The sequence below is a fragment of the Marmota marmota genome, unplaced genomic scaffold, assembly GCF_001458135.2.
Source record: "Marmota marmota marmota unplaced genomic scaffold, marMar, whole genome shotgun sequence".
Classification (NCBI taxonomy): Eukaryota; Metazoa; Chordata; class Mammalia; order Rodentia; family Sciuridae; genus Marmota; species Marmota marmota.
The window spans coordinates 6,305,880-6,328,127 of NW_026000240.1; the positions used below are offsets into that span (position 1 = coordinate 6,305,880).

General features: G+C 44.2%; 1 protein-coding gene across 3 annotated transcripts in view; it reads left to right on the forward strand.

Moving 5' to 3' along the window:
* The window catches only part of Ildr1 (immunoglobulin like domain containing receptor 1), a 32,994-nt gene extending 13,613 nt beyond the window's left edge, over positions 1-19,381 (forward strand). Inside the window, exons 2-8 of one of the 3 annotated variants that reach the window (XM_015486726.2) lie at positions 395-565; positions 1,808-1,957; positions 6,004-6,123; positions 6,576-6,722; positions 13,227-13,358; positions 13,572-14,389; positions 18,602-19,381. In XM_015486726.2, coding sequence (XP_015342212.2) covers positions 395-565; positions 1,808-1,957; positions 6,004-6,123; positions 6,576-6,722; positions 13,227-13,358; positions 13,572-14,389; positions 18,602-18,643 — 1,580 coding nt within the window. In that variant the 3' untranslated portion in view covers positions 18,644-19,381. The remainder of the gene's footprint in view (positions 1-394; positions 566-1,807; positions 1,958-6,003; positions 6,124-6,575; positions 6,723-13,226; positions 13,359-13,571; positions 14,390-18,601) is intronic. The other 2 variants (XM_048793957.1, XM_048793958.1) reach the window with 2 other exon arrangements.
* The last annotated feature ends 2,867 nt before the right edge of the window (positions 19,382-22,248 follow it).

The following is a 22,248-nucleotide window of genomic DNA, read 5'->3' on the forward strand; positions in this document are numbered from 1 at the left end:
ATATATTCAACAAATATTTATGGAGTGCCCTGTAAGTGACAGGCATGGTATGAAGTGTTTGTGTTTGAAGAACGGGCTAGAGACAAACCCCGCTGGCTGTCCCAGAACTTCCAGGGAGCAGACCACCACCAAGAAGTGGGAAAGGTGCTGCCTGATGTAGGCAAGGTTCTCTAGAGTTCTTAGGAGTTAGACTTCTTTTTTCCTATCCCTGCCCAGGGTGCTGAGGGCATTCTCCAGTCTCTGTTCTGCCCAGTAAGAAGCCAGGCTCTGCCTGTGAGCTCCCAGCCAGCCAGGCAAGAGGACAGGCAGTGAGTTTTGCTCATTTGCATTGCTTTTATTATTGCAAGAATAAAAGTAGATCACCTTCCACATTGTCCTCTGCTCTTGCCTTCAGGGTGCCTGTCCTTGCTGGTGACGGTCCAACACACAGAGCGTTATGTCACTCTGTTTGCCTCTGTTGTCCTCAAATGTGACTATACGACCTCTGCCCAGCTCCAGGATGTGGTGGTGACATGGCGCTTCAAGTCCTTCTGCAAGGACCCCATCTTTGACTACTTCTCTGCCTGTAAGTGTCCTCCCCCTTCTTATTCTCTCCACGTCCCCAGCACCTCTGTAATGTTCTATGTCTGGGATCTAGAAATTATTTAGGATCACAAATCCTCATAGTGAGAAGAAGCCACAAAGATGCAGTCCCTTCATTTCATAGATAAACTGTGCATAGGCTGACAAAATAACTTGTTCTAGGTCACATATAAGTTTATTTAAAGTTTTTTGTTTTACCTTGTTCTGAAAAGATTTAAGACAGCTCAGACATTAAGCAAAAGCAGAGCTAGTCCTGCCTCTTGGTCCACTCTTGGGTCAAGCCAGCCTGCTAAGCTGATGATGTCAACCTGTCTCCCATCACCCCAGGGCCTTAGAATGCAGATGAGAAAATTCCAACACCACTCAGGATGCAGGGCCTTAATGGTCATTTGTGAAGCCTCCTGCCCTTCCTCAGCCAGCCCTCCTGGCAAATGGTCATTCCTCAGTGGTCTACACACTTGCAATGGTGAACAGCTTGCTTCCCCTGGCCGCCCCTTTGCAGTTGCCCCTCTTGGTACTACACAGCCCCTCCTTATGTTCAGCCAAGTCCCATCTCTCAGTAACAGTGGCCTCACTCATCAGCTCTGCTGCCTGGAACCAGAATCCAGAGCCCCACAGTCATCCTGAGACAATGAGTCTTTTGGAAATGTTGAGCATAGAAGTAGATGCCCTGTTTGGAGGAAGGAAATGCACTTTCTGAGATGAGGCAGAAGAAGCAGGAGGCATCAGCTTGCCATTTTTAGCCCTGGGGTATTTGAGTAGAACCACAAAATCTGACTGCTTGAGCCACTTACCAAACCAAAGCCACTTATCACCCCCAAAGACTCCTCTCTAAATTGAGGCCATTTCCTGGGGTTACTTTTAAAATGCTTGGGTTAAGTGGGGAGGAAGGGGACTAGCATAGCAGACACTGGCTACCAGCAGATTTAATAGCTCTCAAAGCTCCTAATGGAAGGGCAGGTGGACAAACACCGGGAACAGAGACTGGGGAAACTTTGTAAATGAGACAAGGGAAGTTGGGCTGGGAGATGAAGGATACAGCCAGGACTTGGAAATAATGACCTGTAAGGGGGCTGGAGGCTCCTTGCTGAAAGTGGGGTTCTGCTATCACCTGTGGTTGAGTAACATCACCTGGGAATTTACTGGGCATCAGAAGCTCAGATCCTATTCCAGACCTGCAGAATCAGAACTTTCTGTGTGACTTGAGTGTGTCCTCTCTCCTCAGCATACCAAGCAGCTTTATCCCTGGGCCAGGACCCCTCCAATGACTGCAATGATAATCAGAGGGAAGTTCGCATCGTGGCCCAGAGACGGGGACAGAATGAACCAGTGCTGGGGGTGGATTATCGGCAGCGCAAGATTACCATCCAAAACCGTGAGTGTGGGGGAGGTGCAAAGAAACTGGGGGTGGGGGGAGGAGCAGACTTGGGTCTGGCAGGCTGAGTCAGCGTGGGATTTCCCAGTTACTTCTGCTCCTGGGCTCCTTGTTCACTCTCATTGAGGAAAATGCCAGATTCTTAGAATGTGCTGCATGGACTAAGGTTACTTTCCTGGAACGTGTTGACTAGATGTTCAACAGCTTTGGCTAAAGGTTTGGATGGAATGAGTTTCCTTGCTTTCCTGAGATTCAGGGCTAAAGTGTGGATTCAGTTCTTTTGATCCTTTCCACAAATTATTCTCAGGGTCTACACAAACCCCAGGTCCTTGAGTTCCTCTCGGGTCATTCTTGTTGCCCATCCAAAGAAAACATTCTTGTTGCGAGTAGGTGGCCACTTTGAGACCACTGTCCTCCAGTGAGAGGGGAAAGAGCACTGGACTCAGATACAAAGCCCTGGTGAGAATCTCACTGCTTCTGCTCATTAGCTCAGTGACCAGCGACAAGTCAGTTATTCTCCCTGGCTTCTTCCTTCATCTGAGAGTTGGGCATAATGTAATGGCATTGTCTCCCCACATGGAAGTGAATATCAAATGTGATGGATAGGAGCTGGGCCTACAGCAGTTTTATTCTTTGTGCCTGGTGTGGGGAGCACAGCCAGATACAGGCGTGGCTGCCAATTCTGCACTTGGAAGGCACGTGAACTTGGGCAAGCCCCTTTAAATTTTTTAACCTCAATTTCTATATAATGGGACTTGCCATAGTACCTATCTCAGAGATTTCTGAGGACTACATGAGATTTTGTGTAAGAATCATTTAATATACACTGATTGTACAGTGAACATCAGTTATTCATCAGTACATTTTGTATGAATGGGTACGTTAGCTCCCCATGCTCCTAACCTATGATCCAGAATTGCTGCAATGAGTTATCAGCACGGTATTCAGAGCCAATTTCTATGAGTGTTATGTGCTGTAGTAATTTTTTCCTAATTAACAAAAGGGAAAATACACCCCGCAGGCCGCTTGAGATGCCCATAGCTATATCCTGAGGAATCAGTGAATATTCAATGACCATTCAAAGGTCAGTTTAAAGGTCAGTTTAATCATTGCTTCCAACTTTCTCTATAATTCTGAAATCTTATCCTTTTACATTCAACCTCTGATTTGCTTAAACCAGCCCTTGAGTTCTTAGCTTTAGGGAACCTTCGTCCTTCTTCCAGTCTCCAAGTGCATCCTCAAAGATTCAAGGTGGCTTTACTTTCTCCAGAGCCCCAGCAGAATTAGTTCTGATCCAACCCCAAGTTTAAATCCTCTTTCATTAGCAACCCCCCTTTATAGTTTCCAAAGGACACAAGTCCCCTTGGATGATCATCCTTACTCTTTTGTCATGTTCTAAGTCAGAGCAGTACCTTCTGCACCTCCACTTCCTCACACTGCCTCTTCCTCATTCCTACAGGAAAGCAGTCTTTCCCCTGGGTTTTATTTCTGCATCTGGGCTCATTGAGACTTCCTGGAGCCTTTGCTTTCTGATACTTTCATGGCTGTGTTTGTATCATTTGAGATGCCCTTGTCAAATCAGTTCTTGGGTCATCTAAAATATTAACCTATCTGAATGCCCTTATTATGCTGACATCCCTTTAAAAATTTCTTTATGACTCCAATAAAAGGTGGAGCAGATTTACAATACTTATCAAGCTTGAGGGGGGCTTTCTCTTAAAGCACTTTCACTGTTCTTCCAAGTCTAGGGTGAGCTTGTTTATGGGAAAGGCAGTGGGTTTGGAAAATTGTGGGTAGGAAAAACATCACAGGCACTGACGTAAAAGAGAAGGAAACAGAAGTCAAAGTTTGCTCCAGTGTTGCATGACCTTGTGTTTTTGTTTCATTTCCTCAATAAATATCTCTTGACAAACAGACAATAAAGAATTGCAGATATGACCACCAACTAGGCAAGAGCAAATCTATAATACTAAGTTCTTTGAGACTAGCCAATGTCCTTTTGACGGAGAGGGTAACAGCAGGTACTGCCATCATTCAGGGATGTGGAGGCTGCTCTGCTACCTCTGATTGGCTTTTAAACCCTTCCAGGACAGAGAAGTCCTTGTTCCTCTTCAGATCTCCCACAGTGCCTGACGTGGTGTTGGGCCCAGGAAAAGTCTTCAATGAATATTTGTCCAATTTGCTGAACTTCAACATGTATGTTAATATTTATTGTCACAGGGGGGCAGAGTATTCAGTGTTCATGAGAACTTCAATTCTTTTCTTGGGTAACAAACTCTTAAAATATTGGCATTTCATTTAGACTGCTTCAAGCTCATCTCATAATCAGTCCCTTCAAGATTCAGAAATACTTGCTTATCTCTAATGAGGGGTCCAGGACGGAAAGTTTTTTATCTGCTTTGGAGAGGCCAGTAGAACTGTGTTTGGGAGCACTAGATTTGAGGCAGAGAGACACGGGTTTGAACCCACCTTCTGCACATTATTTGGCCAACTCCCTGGCCTATTTATGTTTCATTTTTCTCATCTTAAAATGCAGTGAAATTCCTACACATCAGGTAGGATTAGATTGAAAGTAAGCAAAAGCCCAAAATATTAGTGACTTAAGGAATAAAGAAGTTTGTTTCTCTCTGATGTACAAAATCAGAAGTATATAGCCCAGGCCTAATGTGGCCTTGTTCCATTAAGTCCTCAGGGACACAAGTTCCTTCCAGCTCAACAAGAAGGTCATCTTCTTCCTCCTAGCCCAAGATGGAGCTGTAACATTTGTTCTTCAGATGTATTAGTCCATTTATCTATTGCTATAACAAAATGCTAAAGCTGGGTAATTTGTAAAAAAAATAGTTTTATTTATTTAACTCCTCATTTTGGAGGCTGAAAGTTCAGGATCAGATGGTTCTGTCAGTTTGGCCTTGGCAAGGGCCGCCTTGGCTGGTTGGAGGATGACCTCATGGTAGGAGTGTGTGTTAGAGGCAGAGATCACGTGGTGAAATAGGAAGCCAGAAAGCCAAGGGAGCCAGGCTTGCTCTTTTATAACAGTCCACTGTCTTGGGAACTAACTGAGGTCCTACAAAAACAATGTTAATCTCCTTCCAGATTAACATTGCAATAAGCTCACCTCTTATAAGTTCCACTACCTTCCAACATCACTATACAGAGGACCAAGCTTCCAACACAGGAAACTTGGGGGACACCCTCAAACCCCATCCAAACCATAGGACCAGGTAACAGAGAGGAAAAGATATGTGGGAAAAGGGGGAAAAAAATCTTCTCAAGCTGTTTTGAAGAAAATTCCTGAGAGCCATCATGTGACACTTCTGATTGCATTTTATTGGCCATAACTGAATCACTTATCCACGTCCATCTGTAAGAAAGAATGGAAAACACTTACCTTATTTTGGATACCCCCTATTTTGTGCTGCTATATCAGAATACCTGAGACTGAGTAATCTATAATAAGTAGAAATGTGTTGGTTTACAGTTCTGAAGGCTGAGAAACCTGGTGATGGTCTTATTGCTATATCATCACACAGCAGAAGGTGAGAACGTGAGAGGGTCCCAGACTCACCCCTTTGTAATTCCACCCATGAAGGGGGAGCCCTCGTGGCTCACTCGCCTTTTAAAGGCCCCATCTCTTAATACTGTTTTACAAGGCAATTGAGTTGTGGCATGAGTTCTGAAGGGCCAGACCCTCAAATCACAGCAGCTGCACATATGGCCCAAAATTCAATTCTATGAAGGGGAGCATATATGCTGGGAATCAAGGGGTAATTTCTGCCTCACCCACTTACAGGGTCTCAGTGGGAATTGAGTGAGGCCATGTATGCAGAATCCTTGTGACGTGCCTCATGGTAGGCTCAGTGGTAATAAACTCCACCATCATTATACTGTTTGGAGAAGGAGGAAGGAGGAAGGTCTCAGAGGAAGGAACTGATACCCATTTACCAGGGCTCCTGAGGATGTGGAAGGATAATGCTGGGGTCTTGAAGCTACCGTGGGTCAGAAACCAGTGCCTGTCTACTGGCACTTTCTCCTTCTTTCCCATGTAGGAGCTGATCTTGTGATTAACGAAGTGATGTGGTGGGATCATGGAGTGTATTATTGCACCATTGAGGCCCCAGGGGACACATCAGGAGACCCTGATAAGGAGGTGAAGCTCATCGTCCTTCGTAAGTGCTGCTAGAATTTTCTGTTTGACTAACCCACCACTGTGACACTTTTACACAGGGGAAAACAACAACAACAAAAAAAAAAACCAGAAACGTACCTGTTATTGTCATTGGATTATGAACCTCTGAAGTTCCCTTATCAAAGCTAAACCTAGGGGCTGGGGCTGTAGCTCAGTGGCAAAGCGCTTGCCTAGCATATGTGAGGCACTGGTTCGATCCTCAGCACCATATAAAAAATAAATTAATAAGCAAAGATATTGTGTGTCCATCTACAACTAAAAAATATTTTTAAAAATTAATTTAAAAAACCCCAGCTAAACCTATGTTTCCAGCATATTGCTCAACTTTACCATGTGGGTCAAGAGCTGTGTTTGCTTAGACCTCTAGAGTGTTAGAACAGGTGGCATTCTCCTGAATATCCAGTACACTGCTGCTCGTCTTCTCCCCTGCAGACTGGCTGACAGTGATCTTCATCATTCTGGGAGCACTGGTCCTCTTCCTGCTGATTGGAGTGTGCTGGTGCCAGTGCTGTCCTCAGTATTGCTGCTGCTACATCCGTTGTCCCTGCTGTCCTGCCCGTTGCTGCTGTCCTGAGGAAGGTGAGAGGGGACAGACCAGCAGTGAGATGGGGTGGGATGCTCAGCACTCCAAGTAGATGGGCTTCCCATGCCAAGGTCAAGGCCCTGGGATCTCCCTGTTCCCCTCTCTGCATTCTCCCATCACAGGCCCAGAGGACATTAGCCTCAGCCTTGTAAATGATGCTTGGGGAAGCTGTAGAGCCTTGCAGAAGGTGGCTGATAAGAGGATTTCTGCCTGTCCACCTCTTACTCTGCCTAAAGCCCCTTTCATATATCTCTGCGTTTCCTCAGTGTCCCTGAACTATCCTGTGCTACAGGCTTTGCTCTCAGCACTGACCTTGCTTGGGCATGAGGTATCTAGAGCCAGCAGTGTGAGAGAAGGCTACCTGTAAAGGAAGAAACAAAAACCACTTAGCACACTTCTGATGCCAAATGTGAAACGTGGTTCCTTCCCCCCATACCACGCTGTTCTCCAGCAGACGCCAATTTAACTCCCTTCTGACTCTGTCTCCCTGGAGGTAGCAAATATCCCCAGGTTAAGAGTTCAGTCCTACAACTGCTCCCCAGGTCTGATGGCAGTTGCAAGTAATAGGATGTCACCTATTCTTCTGACCAGCTGACTATAAATTGGGATTTCCCCCACCCACCTCCTTGGGTTCTATTCATTTGCTAGAGTGGCTTGCATAACCCAGGGAAACACTTAATTTACATTTACCCATTTATTACAAAGCATATTTAATGAACAGCCAAAGAAAATGAACAACGAAAGAAAGAGACACATAGCGCAAGGATTGTGGAAGGGGACATGGAGCTTCCATACTGTTTCCAGGTGCACCAAGTGTATTCCAGACAATTCAGTTTACCCAGTAGCTTCCTGGACCCAGTCCTCTGGGGTTTTTAATGGAGGTTTTATTATAGATGCTTGATTGGTTAAATCACTGGCCACTGGTGATCAACTCAACATTCAGCTCTTCTCCCTTCCCAGGAGGTTGGGAGTTGGGTAGAGCTGAAAGTTCAGCCCTCTGATCATGCATTGGTCTGAAGCTATCAAGAGGCCCCTGGCCACTAGTCATCTCACTGACATACAGAAACTCACTACTCTGGAAGTTCCAAGGATTTTAGAGCTTATGTCAGAAACCAGAGGCAGAGTTCAAATATATATTTCTTATTCTATTATAGTTTCATGGTGCTCCTTCAAGATGATTGAAATAACAGGAGAAAGGTTTTAAGAGCAGTGATTCTCAAACAAGTTCACATTAGAATCGAGTGGAGGTTTCTTCACAGTGAACTGCTGGCCCCACCCCCAGAGTATCTGACCCAGTGGATCTGGAGTAAGGCTCAAGAATTTGTATTTCTCAAAAGTTCCCAGGTGTTATAAGGCTACTGGTCTGGGAGTCATATCTTTCCCTCCATGTGTTAGGGGCAGGGAAGAGGGAGCAGAATATCTTGTTCTTACTTTGGTCTTTCTTAGGACTAAAATTTGATTCTTTAAAACAACTACAACATGCCCTCAAAAATTTGGCTGCAGAATACTTGGTAAAGGTGAAAGAATAAAAAGTTATAATGTGAAAATCTTTTCTTAGTGAATGGAAAGGAGTAGAATCAACTGCTTTAAATGAAAAGAATTATTTGAAAATAATATTTCCTGTTCCTGATCATGTAAATAAAGTACCACATTGTGGAGTATTTGGGAAATTCAGGAAAATGTAGACTAATCTGAGCACCCAGAGATAGCCACTTTTATCATTTTAGTTCATTTGAAAGTAAAGGCTTTAAAGGCAAATACAGAATTGCCCAGTAAGATAGAAATAAAACTTAACCTGCAAGGTCAAAAAGGTCATTGGTTATTGTTTCAGGCCTGTGCTCCAAAGTTACTGTCTTACAGGAAAAGAGAACTAACTTTGGTTGGGCGACTATAATGCATATGTCCTTTGTATATATTTCCTCCCAACAACCCTAGAAGTCAGATGTCATCACTGTTTAACAGATGAGGGGACTGAAAGTTGGAGAATTCTCACAGCTAGCAAGTAGCAGTGGCAGTGCAGTGTTCACTCCGTGTGCATCTGACTGTGAGCGTCTGTGTGTCCCACAACAGGGGCTGCCTCTGCCTCTGTGGGTATGTCACCCTGGGATGGGCTGAGACAACATGAACTCCTTAAAGAGGAGCGTCAGGGAGAGAGCCCATGGAGAAGTCACAGTTGCTGCATAGTTTTATGTGAGATGGGAGAAGAAAAGCTCTCTCAGGTTGCCTTCCTAGAATTCCCAAGCCTGTGGGGCATTAAAAACGGGCAGAACTAGGGACAAAGTGAACTGATTAAACAGAGGTTCCGGCAGAGAATAGTTTCTCTAAGTGGTTGGAGTTCATTGAAAAGGACTGGTAAAAGGAAGAAATGCAGGCCACAAATAAAGATCCCTGGGCTTGAGCAGATGAGGTCACTTCCAGAGTACGTCACTAGGGCACACTGTCCTGAGAACTTTGATGACAAGAGTAGAATTGCGTGGAGGGGAAGGAATTGTTCACGAAGGCTCTCTGATGGGGGAAGCAGGTGTAGACTAAGGTAACTCTAAGCATGTTTGTAAGTAAAGAACCAAGACCAACAGCAAGGAAGGGAGAGATCACTGAGGGTGATGGCGCTAGGGTAGCAGGGGTGGGGGCGGGGAGTGGTGGCAGGCCTATAGGGAAAGAACTCGCCTTAGAAAGGGAAGGGAGGGAGGCATCCTGACCTCTGAAGAGGCAGAGGAAGTCATTAAATGTCGAGGCTGACTCGGTATGAGGGAGGAAGCGGACCCAGCTCGTGTCAGCCTGTCTTGATTTCCCCAAGTCAAAGCACTACACACAGAAGGGACTTTGGGAAGGATGCCCGTGTCCTGGAACTTCTCTAACCACAGCCTGGCTTCCCCAAATGTGAGCCACCTTCCTGTGAGAGGTAAAAGTAGAGAGGAGAACAATGAAAGTGACACCCAATTTTAATAGCCTATGATTATCCACTGAGCATGGTAAACAACCCTCAGTAGGACTCACAGATGGAAGTTCTTGAAATTGAGTCATTTATTTATTTTATTTTTTCCATGAGAACTGGAGAAACAGCTTCTCAGTCCCTAGGTCGGTTACTAGCCCTGTTCCGCAGAGAACCTCCAGGCACACCCCAGTGCAGGGCTAGTTCCTTGTCCTCAACAGCCATGATGTCACCAGCTGAAAGTTCATGGGGGAGGGGAAGCCCTGAGCAGTGGGGAATGTTGAGGGTGCTGCTGGAGAGGAGGGAATGCTTGCGAGGTAGACAGATAACCTAGGAAAACCCAGTTGGGGGGAGGGCCATCTGAGGCAGTGGCCGGATTGGGTACAAGGAGCATGGCTGGTGGTTCCCCAAGGCTAAAATGACAAGAGTTCAGGGGGCCTAGGGATTCCAGGAAGCTCTTGAGAATGTCACTGAGAAGACTGGCTGGTCAAATTAGGGGAGACTGGTAGTTTGGAAAAAAGAAAAGGACTGAGTCACCAAGATTAAAAAGAAGACAAAGAAAGGGGATGGTAAGGACTGGTAATCAGTTTACAGGGAAAGTGGAGTTAGGGGCCTCAAGGGCGCAACTTGGTGATGCATACAGAGGACACCTGCTGGAGGGGAGGGAACTTGCTGGTCTCTGTAGGAGGGTGAGGTGTTGAGTGTCACTTCTGCTACACAGGGGATGTCTTAAAGAATGTGCCCTGAGCCTGGCGTGGTGGTTCAGGCTGTTATTCCAGCTACATGGGAGACTGAGGCAGGAGGATTGCAAGTTCAAGGCCAGCCTGGGCCATTTAGCAATAAGACTCTGTCTCAAAATAAAAAGGACTGGGGATGTAGCTCAATGGCAGAATGCCCTGGGTTTAATCCCCAGTACTGAGAACTGAGATTTTTTAAAGAAAGAAAAAAAGAAAGGAAGAGGGGGAAAAAAAAAAGGGAAAAGAGTACAACTTAGCTTTTCCTCAGAGATAAAGATTAATATGCCTTTGGTGGTTTAGTCTCCTGTGAGTTCTATGGCAAAAGAAGCAGTTTATCGCCAGGTGTGGAGGCGCACACCTGTAATCCCAGCAGCTCAGGAGGCTGAGGCAGAAGGATCATGAGTCCAAAGCCAGCCTCAGAAAAAGCAAGGCGCTAAGCAACTCAGAGAGACCCTGTCTCTAAATAAAATACAAAACAGGGCTGGGGATATGGTTCAGGGGTCGAGTGCTCCTGAGTTCAATCCCCAGCACCTCCCCCTCAAAAGAAGCAGTTTATTATAACAATTTATTATAACAATGAGAGCCCCTGTCTATTGACCATCTGTCTTCTGTGTTATGCATTTGATGTGTATTGCCTCATTTAACCTCAACAACCTTGTGAACGATTATCACCTCCAGCTCACAGATGAAGAGAATGAGCACAGAGACTGGAAACTCACTCAAAGTCCCACAGTTGGTACATGCTCAGAGGCAAATTGAAGTCCATGAGACCCTCAAAGCCTATATTTAAGGAAACCTACCCTGAGGGTCCTTCTCTCCAAGTGTAGTTGAGGATCCTCAGCAGTCACCTCTAAGGTGACTCCCAGCATGTGTTTGTTGAAAACACATGCTTTCTTGCCTTCTGTTAGACTAACTGAAGGAAAGTCTCCAGGAGTGGGACCCAAGGAAGTTGCCAAATGCCGGAACATCTGAAAGAAGCCAGGATTCAGTTAAAGCAGTGGCGGTAGGAAGGGCTGTTCCCAATGGAATCAATCAGATGTCCCCAGGCCTTAGGGGCAGAAGCTAGTTGAACTACGTCTTTAAAGTTATGGAGTTGAGTTAAAGAGATGTAAACTGAAGAGGTTCTCCTGGGGAAGGTTTATTGGTTTCATCACAGAAAATAAAAGAGCCTAGGGACACTGTGGTACAGCAATAAATAGGCTTGAGCATCCGAGAGTCACAGGTTCACACCCTGATTCTGCTGGTCACTGTGGGACCTTGGACTGGGAAGGCCTCCTCTCCCAGCCCAACTTCCTTATCTGAGTCCCACATTAAGAGATTTCTCAGAGGATTAGCTAGTTTATGTAAAATGGCCAGGTGTGGTGAGCAAAAAGCATTGTGCTTGTCCATGGTGGCCAGTAGAGGGAGCCAGGGGGAAGGCACCTGTTAGCAAGAGGCAAAGTGCTTACTTTGTGGACTTCTCCTCTGCCAGGGTGGAGGGCTGTCAGTTGGCATAAAGGCGTGGCAGCTGAATGAGCTACTTTAAGTTTGCATCCTATTTCCTTCAGGCTGGGCCGTGACTCACCATCAGGGCTGGAGCTGCAGACACTTGTGGGGGCTCTGCTGCCACCACTTCCTGTTGTTGGAAGTTTGCTTCTCACTGGAGCCTCCAGGTGGCCCTCCAGATGGCCCCTTGGCCACTGGCCTCAGCAGACCTCCTACTCTGTGTAGCCGGGTCTAGAGTGCCTGCCTTCTGCTCCCTCCTGCTGTTCTGTGAGGAAGGCTCAGGCAGAGCCGTGCTATTCTCCGGGTGGTCACAAGGTCTGGTGAATTGAGCGGGTGTTGAGAGTACCAGGCTACGGGATCTGTCATGGTTCATAGGTCAAGCATAACATGCAAGTATGTGTTCATGCGTGAATAGGCAGAGACTTTAGGAGTCATGCAGTGCTCAGCTACACTACCTCAAAATAGAAATTTGTGAACAAAACAAACAAATACTTTTATTTTTAACTTGTACTCATTGTAGGTTGTGTGCTTCAGACCAGCTGCATGTGGAGGACTCGAGTGACTTTTCTATGGACCCCTTGTGCTGCTTTTTTACACTCTTTTCTTTGCCCTGAAAAGGAGTGGTATTTCCCTTCCCCCTTCCTAACCCCACTCTATCCCTTAGAGATTTCCCCTAATTAGGGGAAACCCCAATACTTCATAAAGTGAGGAGAAGAGTAGAAAAGAATTGCTTGAATCTACTTCAGTTTTTGCATGCTAGGGCCTTTCTCCCATGGCGCTCACCATGGCACTCTCTCACCCAGAGCTGGTGTTCCTGCAAGAAACACCTCTGGGCGTCATGCCCTTCCCTTTGCTCCCATCAATGGACAGCCCTAAGCTTGCCTAGCTGGCAGACCTAAGGAGCCCTCAAGCCCTGACTTACAGCTTCCTCTAAGACCTTTGCATCTGTACCTTTTATTTCTGGCCTGTGACTTCTGGTTTTGCTGCCTGTGATCTGAGATGTGATTGTGAGCTAGTATCTGTGTATATATCTATGCACTTCAGGTGGTCTGGGAGGGGGCAGGATGAGGAAGTATTTTTGAGGCTAGGAAGTTGAGTTTGAAGAGTACACTTTCCTGGGGTGCAGAGATTATAGTCTTGTCTACAGGAAATTTATTCCCAGCTCCTTGCCAGAAACATGGGTGACTTGCTACGCCCTTAACTCTTACTCCCATGCAAGATGGTGAGAATGGACATTGGAGGAGAGAAGCTGGCCTCGTGGCAAGATATTAGGTGGACAGAAGTGAAGTGGTAGGTGTGGGGCCTTCCCTGGCTGAGGGTCTGCATTTCTCCTTCTTCCCCTGCAGCCCTGGCCCGCCACCGCTACATGAAGCAGGCTCAGGTCCTAGGTCCTCAGATGTTGGAAAAACCCCTGTACTGGGGGACGGACAGGAGCTCCCAGGTTTCATCTTATGCAATGAACCCGCTGCTGCAGCGAGGTAAACCTTGCCAGAGTCTTGGGAGGGGGAGGACAGAGGGTAAGGGTAGGACCATGGGTGCATCTGGGCCTCCATGACCAACATGGGTGGTGTGTATGATTGAGGATGGGAAGGAGTAGAATCAAGCTAAATAATGTGACTTTTGATGTCCTGATTTCAAGGTGTTTATTTTGAGCCAGTAGTTCTGCATGTTCTGTCCTTGTTTCCATTCAGATTTGTCCTTACGGTCCAGCCTCCCACAGATGCCAATGACCCAGACCACCACTCACCCTCCTATCACCAATGGTGTCCTGGAGTATTTGGAAAAAGAGCTGCGGAACCTCAACCCAGCCCAACCTCTGCCCACTAACCTCAAAGCCAGATCTGGCCATCCCTGCAGCATGCTGTCCTCCCTGGGTTCCGAGGTTGTGGAACGCAGGATCATCCACCTGCCCCCACTGATCAGAGACCCATCCTCCTTGGGGAGGACCAGCGACTCCTCACACCAGCTGTGGCACACCCCAATTTCCTCCAGACCCTGGGATCTGAGGGAGGGGAGAAGGCAGCACCATTACTCTGATTTCCACCAGGAGCTCCAGGACTGGGGGCCAAAACCCTGGGCACTGGGGAGAAGAGAGCTGGACCACCCAGGGAGTGGAAGGCGCCACCATTCCAGGCGGAATGGGTCACCCACGCAGCCCTGGTCAGACAGGGACAGCCTGAGCGATGGCTTCTCGTCCAGTGAAGCCCGCTGGCAGCCCAGCCACCCGCCTCCCAGGAGCCACTGGGAGAGGCCAAGCAGGCGCAGGCCCCGGGAGAGTGTCCCTAGACGCGGGAGACGCAGGGCCAGCAGCTGCTCCCCGCCACCGCCCTCTGGATTCAGCTCTTGGAGCTCGGAGGAGGAGAAGGAGAGGCCGCCCCGCAGCTGGGGAACCCGCCGCCACCGCTCGCAGTCCCCGAATTGGCCAGAGGAGAAGCCGCCCAGCTACCGCTCGCTGGATGTCACTCCAGGCAAGAATGGCAGGAAAAAAGGGAGTGTGGAGAGGCGCTCGGTGAGCCTGGGGCATCCTGCTGAGGGTTGGGCGTGGGCAGAGGACCCCTCCAGCTAGGACTGGCTGGAGCTGGCACGGGCGCCTCCTGCTGGTGAGCCGCCTGTCAGTGCGGGGTGCAGGGGGAGGCTCCCAGCTTGCAAGGGCTTCTGGGCCCCATCACTCCTGCTCACCTGGTCCTGTGAGGCAGGTGCAGTAGGGTCCTCCTGTTTCACAGGTGAGGAAATGAGGCTGAAATGATTTGCAGCCTGCGGGTGGGGATGCAGGCCTAGGCCTTCGCCCTAAGCCTGTACCTTCCTTTTTTTCTTCAAGGTTTTGCCTCCTGTCACAGCTGTCTGGCTTTGCTTAGAACCCTTATTTTCATACCCCAAATTAGAACATGCAGGGGGCTTGAGGATGTTTGTCGATTCAGCATGCAAAGCCCATGTATATGTGAGGATGAGGCCTCTCACATACCCCTGGAAGGTGTCGTTAAACTGATACACAAATTCTGGTGTCCCAAATATGGCTCAAAACTTTAGGGTATGTGAACAGACAAGGTGTCAGATGGTCTTCACCCTATAATGGGAACATAGGAAGACACAGGCTTTTGGAGTCTCCAAATATAGATCTTTCTTCTTTTTTAAAAAGATCATTATATGATTAATACACCCAAATGACAGTCTCCCTTTAATGCTGCTAACTGTTGCCATCACTCAAAAAAAAAAAAAAATTAATGAACTTCTGAGAAACAACTTTCAGGCTACCATGAAAATCTTTTTTTTCCATTCAACCAAGGTCATTTTCTCTTTTGCTTCTGTTGAGCTAGTCAAAGGGAACTGTAGACAGCTCTAAGGAAGTTCCCAAAGAGTAGAGGGATATTATCAGAAAAGTGTAGTCTCTTGTGGGCTTTGAAGGATACACCTTTCATTTGGAAGTGTTTTTGTTTTTGTTTTTTTAAATCCATCATACATAGTGTGTGCCAAGGAGCAGGCCCCCTTTCTAGAGAGCAATTTTTGAGGAAAGAATAAAGACCAATAGGCATTTCTGAAATAATAGAAGTTGTGACATATTCTCCCCAAGTAGTCCATGAGAGACAAAGATCAGCAAGCATGGAAATAGCTGGGGTACACAACTGTGGACATCTTATGCAACATCTCCTTGCATCCACACAGCAATCTGAGTTCAAGCAAGACTACAATTTTCTGATAATTATTCTCTGCTCTGGGAACTTCCCTCATAATCCTTTGACTAGCATAACAGAAGCAAAAGAGAGTAGTGTTTGCACAGTGATCCTCACTTGCAGATGGCACAACTATTCTTCCATGTTAGCATTAAGAAAATTAAATCCTGAAAGAAAGTGCAGAATTAATCAAAGCTGGTACAACTATAGTTACTTTCTTGATATAGTAACTAAATATGTCTTTTCATTTTAACAGAAAAATTATAATTTTTTAAAGTTTTGGTCCAAGATCGGAACTCTACTTTCTCCTAAGTTAAATCTTTAAGTTAAATTATGTGACTTGTAAGTGAGAGAAGTGTTCCAAACACTGGAGTAAATCCTTTCCAAGTCCTATTTCATTTAATCCTCACAAAAACCATGTGGGGCACAGAGAAGTAGAGTAACATGCCCAAAGAGCCAATAAGAGTGAAGCCAAAGTTTAACACCCCTCTGACTCTCAAGCCTGTGCCTTTTTCAGTAATTCATACTGCCTCCTTAGAAAAAAGGATCACTTAGAACAGTATGTTATAGGACAGATCCCTCCCCCAAGAGGACTGCTCCTTTGCACACCATGTATGATGGATCGTTTTTTATTTTTTTTTAGTCACAATAGAACACACACTTCCAAATGAAAGGCATACCCTTCAGAGTGCACAAGAGACTAACTTTCTTAAAATATCCCTCTACTCTGGGAACTTCCCTAAAAGCCGTTCACAGTTCCCTTTGACTATCTCAATAAAAGTCAATGAGAAAAAAGGTTTTGGTCAAATAGAAAAAAGATTGGGAAAGGTTGGGAAAAATGACATTTTCTAGTGATGTTATTTCTTCCTAATTTTCTGGAAGTATCATAGCTTCCTTTATCCTCAAGACGTATACAGCAATAATTTTACCACGAGTCAACCAAATTTTCAACCATAAAGTCATTTTTGAGAGGCAAAGTGTTTTTTCCAAGGTCATTTTAAAAAGTTCCATTGTTTGGGGTGTCTTTGAATTTGTTTCCCAAAGAGTTACCACTTGACCACATTCAACATATCTGACAGTCCAGAGAGGCGGAGAGACAAAGCTGGATTGGTGGATTGATTATTTTGAAGGGCCCAGTGTTTGTGTTATTTATAGTTTGAATTTAGAATGCCTTTAGTGGGGCCAAAAGTCTTCAGGTCAAAGTCTTTCTCTCCCCCTCTTTCCTTGGTGGGTCTGGATGCTCCCCACAAAGGTTATCTTCCTAGCTTAGCAGCTTGCAGCTAAATTCAGACATTATAGTACTGTTAGGCCACTAGATGGTGATCTTTGATCATGTGTCACCTGAAATTTGCTTATTTATAGAATTAATAGTATGTATCACTATTTTCTTAAGTCAGACTTTAGCTCTTACAGCATTACCATAACTTCAACAAAACATTGATTAAAAATTCTTTAAGTCTTTATAGAAATAGCAATTAAACTAACTATTTTTGGCTTACATGGAACTTTCTCTTTCAAGAGTAATGTTTAAGAAACAGAAACCTGGCTATTGGGCATGTAATCTCATTGTACCTGAAATACATGAGAACTGTTCTCTGCACAGTACCCAGGAGAAGATGGATCTCCTACCCCACTACAGTTAAGATATCACGTCCACCAAAACTACACTCTCTGAAGTAGAAAAAGCAGAAACTTTACTCTAGAGATTACAGACTGAATGGTCCCTGTGTTCTGGCCTCCTTAAAATTGATGATATCTCTCTTCACTCTTACCCTAATAGAAAGGGTTTCCAAAGGAATTTTGGGGTTGTTCCAAACTTGACTCACACTCATCTGTTCTAATACCAAGAGAAAACTACCATATTTTTCTCTCTGGGTTAACCTCATATTTTCTGTAGACAATCCCAGCTTTTTTCTTTTTGTCTTTGACTTTTTGATTTAATAAAATATTACATTAGAATTTTTATAGCTTAAATCTACTTTAAATAAAATATCTACTCCTTCAACTTTCTAGGTCTTCCTTTAACAGGTTCCTTTTGCCCCATTTCATTGTTTTCCTCTGTCAGAGAATATTCATCCCAGAAGATTTTGATTTAAAAGCATGTCCCCTAAAACTCACTTTCCTAATAAATTGGAAACAGGCTTTTTACAGCAACACGAATGTCATACATATATGATACCTTTACAATAGTATATTACAGGACAGATCCCTTATCTCCCTATTTCAAATAAGATGAAGACTTACATGCTCATGGATTATAACCGTAGATGTTTGAAAATGATCTCTACAATACATAATTAGAGAAATATATTAGAGAAACTTGAGAAACATAAACCATAGTTCCTCCTCTCATCCAACAACGTAGAAAAAGCTCAAAGACCAAGTGAAATAACTTTTGAAGAAAAGCCACTGAGAGCTGGGGTTGTGGCTCAGTGGCAGAGCGCTGGCCTAGCATGTATGAGGCACTGGGTTCATTTCTCAGTTCTGCATATAAAGAAATAAAATAAAGATCCATTGACAACTAAAAATATATTTTAAAAAAATAAAGAAAGAAAAGCCACAGAGTTTGGTCAGGAAGAGGTAGTGATTTTTGAAAAATAACTCCAGAAAAATACTAAGGTATGAAGCTAAACATTTTAGAAAAGGGTGGAAGAAATGATTCAGGAGATACACATAGGAAGAGGAGACTACCTCTAGAATGAGTGGGAGAGTGATATTGATGAATGGAACAGGGTATCTTTTTTTTTTTTTAAGTCTACAAGAGACTTGAAAATGTTTGAAAAACAGTAAGCAGGAGGCAGAGTGAATAAGACTCAGAACTTTTCAGAAATAAACATTGTTTGAGGGAGACTATAAAGAAGGAGGAAAACAGAGAAGGTTAAGCCTGGGGAAGGAGACTGACTCCATGAAGAATCAACAGTTTTCTTCGGGTTCAGATCTGCAGTACCAGCAGCCAACACTCACTAGGGTGTGAACCAGCGCACCGTGTATGTTGTTTGCACAGACAGTGGATTACAGCTGACTGGATTGTTTTGTGTTCTTCTCTTCCTCAGGAGAAAGACAGCTCCCATAGTGGAAGGAGTGTGATCATTTAGTCCCCAGGCACGGCACCACTTCCGTGGCTCCATCTCTGCTCCTGTGTGTCATCAGTGTCACCTAGATTCCCAGCTGACTTGGGGGCAGGGGACACTGCAAGTCTGCCACCAACAGCTTTGGCTTAGATTCTGAGAATCAAATAGAGGAATTTTAAAAACAAGAGTTTGAGGAATCGATAACTAGTTTTAGCCTTGTTCTATGCTCTCTGCATAATTTGTACCATCTTTGATCCGTAGTGGACCCTAGCTGGGATGTAAACCCTCAGGAACACAGTAGCCTGAGTCTTCAAGTAGGTTACTGTACTAAGGACCGGGGCCATTCTCAAACTGAGATCTCAGGAATCTTTAAGAAGAGATTAAAAGTGCTTTAGGAACAGGAAATCCAGAGTATTGAGGGGAAATTCCCATGGGAACTTGTCTCCCTCTATTGTAGATCTTGGGGGGACCTTCCATGTTTGGAGTTTGGCCTCCTGCTCCCATCTCCACTCCTGAGGACTCCTGAATTTTCACTCCAAAATAGTCCAGAGATTCTATAGCTGTGAGTCCTTTCTCAGGCTGTTTATTGTACATGTAGAAAAATCACAAGAAGCAGTTTTGCACAAACCTTATTCCTATCTCCTTTTCTTGCTCATTCCCCCTCTACATCTAATTTATATTTTCTTATATATTATGTATCCATCAAAATCACTTTAAATGTTTCTTTGTAACCACACAGTCTAAATAAATAAGTAAAGTGTACTGGGCTGAGGATTCTGTCTCTTATAAATATCTGCTTTTATACTTTGGTATCCTTAATTACAGTAGCTCATTCTTCTCCCTGAATCGAATGGAGTCATTGATAACCTCAGGCAAGGGGACCAGTTGGGAGTCCTGCCAAACAACCATGGGATGCCCTCTCCTTCCCTCCTAGACCAGAGACTCCTTTTCTTCTGAGGTGAGATTCTAAAGTGAATCTGAGGAGCCAATAAGAGAGGCCCAGGTAAAGAAGGTGACTCAATCAGGGAAGCTGAACTGTTTCCTGAGGCCCAAGGCTCTTCTTCCTTGCCCAGAGACAGTAGGGCTGACTGGTAGAACCAGGAAAAGAAACCTGTCACAGCTAGCAACCTGGTCCTAGAAGCTGTTTTGTGGAACCAAGACTCTCCTCCCTGGCCCAGAGAAAGCCAGGTAGCAAGACTCTCCCACATTCCTACCTCACCAACAGATATCTGAAAGCCCTGCCAATGGGTATTCCTCCTGCCCCCTCACAGAGCACCAGCAGAGACTAGTGGGGCCCACGCAGCACCAAATGAACCAACCAAGCCAAAATAACATTACAAGGGCTTTGGAAATTGAACTTCCATTGGACAGTAGGCAAAGACCTGGATGCAAACAAAAATAGAGTGATTCCCCATAAAACAAAATAATAAATAGGATCCAGAGTCACCTAACATAACAGACAAAATGTTCAGAATATACATCAAGAACCAAGAAATCAACTTCATTGAAAATGGAAATCAACTGATGCTGCCACTTGATCAATCAGATGTTGGAATTATCTGATGAGAATTTTAAAAGAAACATAATTACTGTGCAGATCGACTACAAATTCTCTTGAAACAAATGAAAAAAAATTAAAAATCTCAAAAAAATTAATAAAAAGTGGAAATTATAGAACTGAAGAATACAACAACAAATTCAAAACTTGCTAGGTGGGCTCATCAGCAGAGATGATGGAGGATAGAATCCATGAGCTTGAGGGCTGAGCAAGAGAGACAAAATAGACTGGGCTCTGTGGACAATAACAAATACACAACATTCATGTCAATTGAGTCCCAGAAAGTAAAGAGAAAGAGGGTGGGGGTGATTGAATATTTGAAGAAATAATAGCTGAAAACTTCCCAAATTTGATGGAAGTCTCCAACATAGGGATCCAAAAAGCCAAGTCAATCCCAAACAAGACACACCCAAAGAAATCCATGTCAACACATGTCATAATTAAACTTTTGAAAAATAAAGTCAAAAATTCATTTAAGCAGACAAAAAGAAATAGTGTACTACATGCAGGGGAACACTAGAGGATTTTTCAACTGAACCACAAAAAAGGAAATGTTCAAATACTTCTTAAGTGAGGCTGGAGATGTGGCTCAAGCGGTAGCGCGCTCGCCTGGCATGCGTGCGGCCCGGGTTCGATCCTCAGCACCACATACAAACAAAGATGTTGTGTCCGCCGAAAACTAAAAAATAAATATTAAAAAAAAATTCTCTCTCTCTCTCTCTCTCTTTAAAAAAAAAAAAAACCAAATACTTCTTAAGTGCTGGATGAAAACGTCCGTCAACCTACAATTCTATTTCTGATGAAACTACCTTTCATGGGTGAAGGAAAGATAAAAACATTCACAGATGAGTGAAAAACAAAAGATTTTGTGACTAGGAAACCTATCCTTAAAATGCTGTTGAATAGGAGTTCTTCCAACAGGAAACGGTAAAAGAAGAAAACTTGGAAGAAGAAACAACAAAAAAGAGCAGAAATATGGGTTCATACAATCTCTTTTAGGAGTTTGATGATTGAAAAAAACTTCAATGTTGTCTGATATTCAAAACAATGATATTTAAGGATGAGAAAGTCAAAGGGACTTAAATGGAATTGAGCTTCCATATTTCATTTAAAATACCAAATGTTGATACTTATACAATTTTAAAAATAACGTGTAACACCCAGGGCAACCAGTGTGACTTTTTGTGTGAAGAAGCAAACCCAAAACTACTATAAATAAGTCAAAATGGAATCTTAAAGAATATTTTCAAGTAAACTGCAAAAAGATAAGTAAGAGAAAAAGATTAATGAGAACCAGTGAAAACAGAAAATAAATAATAGAATAGCAGATTAAAATGCTAGCATAACAATGATTACCTTGAATGCAAATGTTCTAAATATATCAATCAAAAGATGAAAATAGGGAAAGTGAATTAAAAATAATCTACATGTATTAATCTCCTACTACATGTGAGAAACTCCAAATTCAAACACAGGTAAACTGAAAATAAAAAGTAAAAAAGATATACCATGTACACATTAATCAGAAAAAGAAAGAGAACAGTAGTAGCAATAACAAAGATTTCAAAGCAAAGAAAATTACCAGAGACAAAATGGGATATTATATAACAATAAAAGGATCAATCCACCCAGGAAGCACAACATACTAAAAGCTAAGCCACAGATAAAGCTAAAACTGATAAAACTGAAGTGAAAATTAGAATAACCTACAAATACCATTCAAAACTTCAACACCACCCCCACTCTCATCCCCAGTAACTATGATAGAGTTATGAGGCAGAAAATCACAAAAACATGGGAAATCTAAACAGTGCAGTCAATCAAGAGGATCTAATTAACATACCAAATATACGACCCACAGCAACAGAATACATTTTTCTCATTTGCCCATTGAACACTGACCAAGTATACATAAACAAACAAAGTATACTCTAAAACAAAACTTGATGGCCAGGCATGGTGGCACATGCCTGTAATCCCAGTGACTAGTGAGGCTGAGGCAGGAGAATCAGAAGTTCCTGACCAGCCTGGGCACTAAAAGGGTTGGGGTTACAGCTCAGTGATAGAGGAC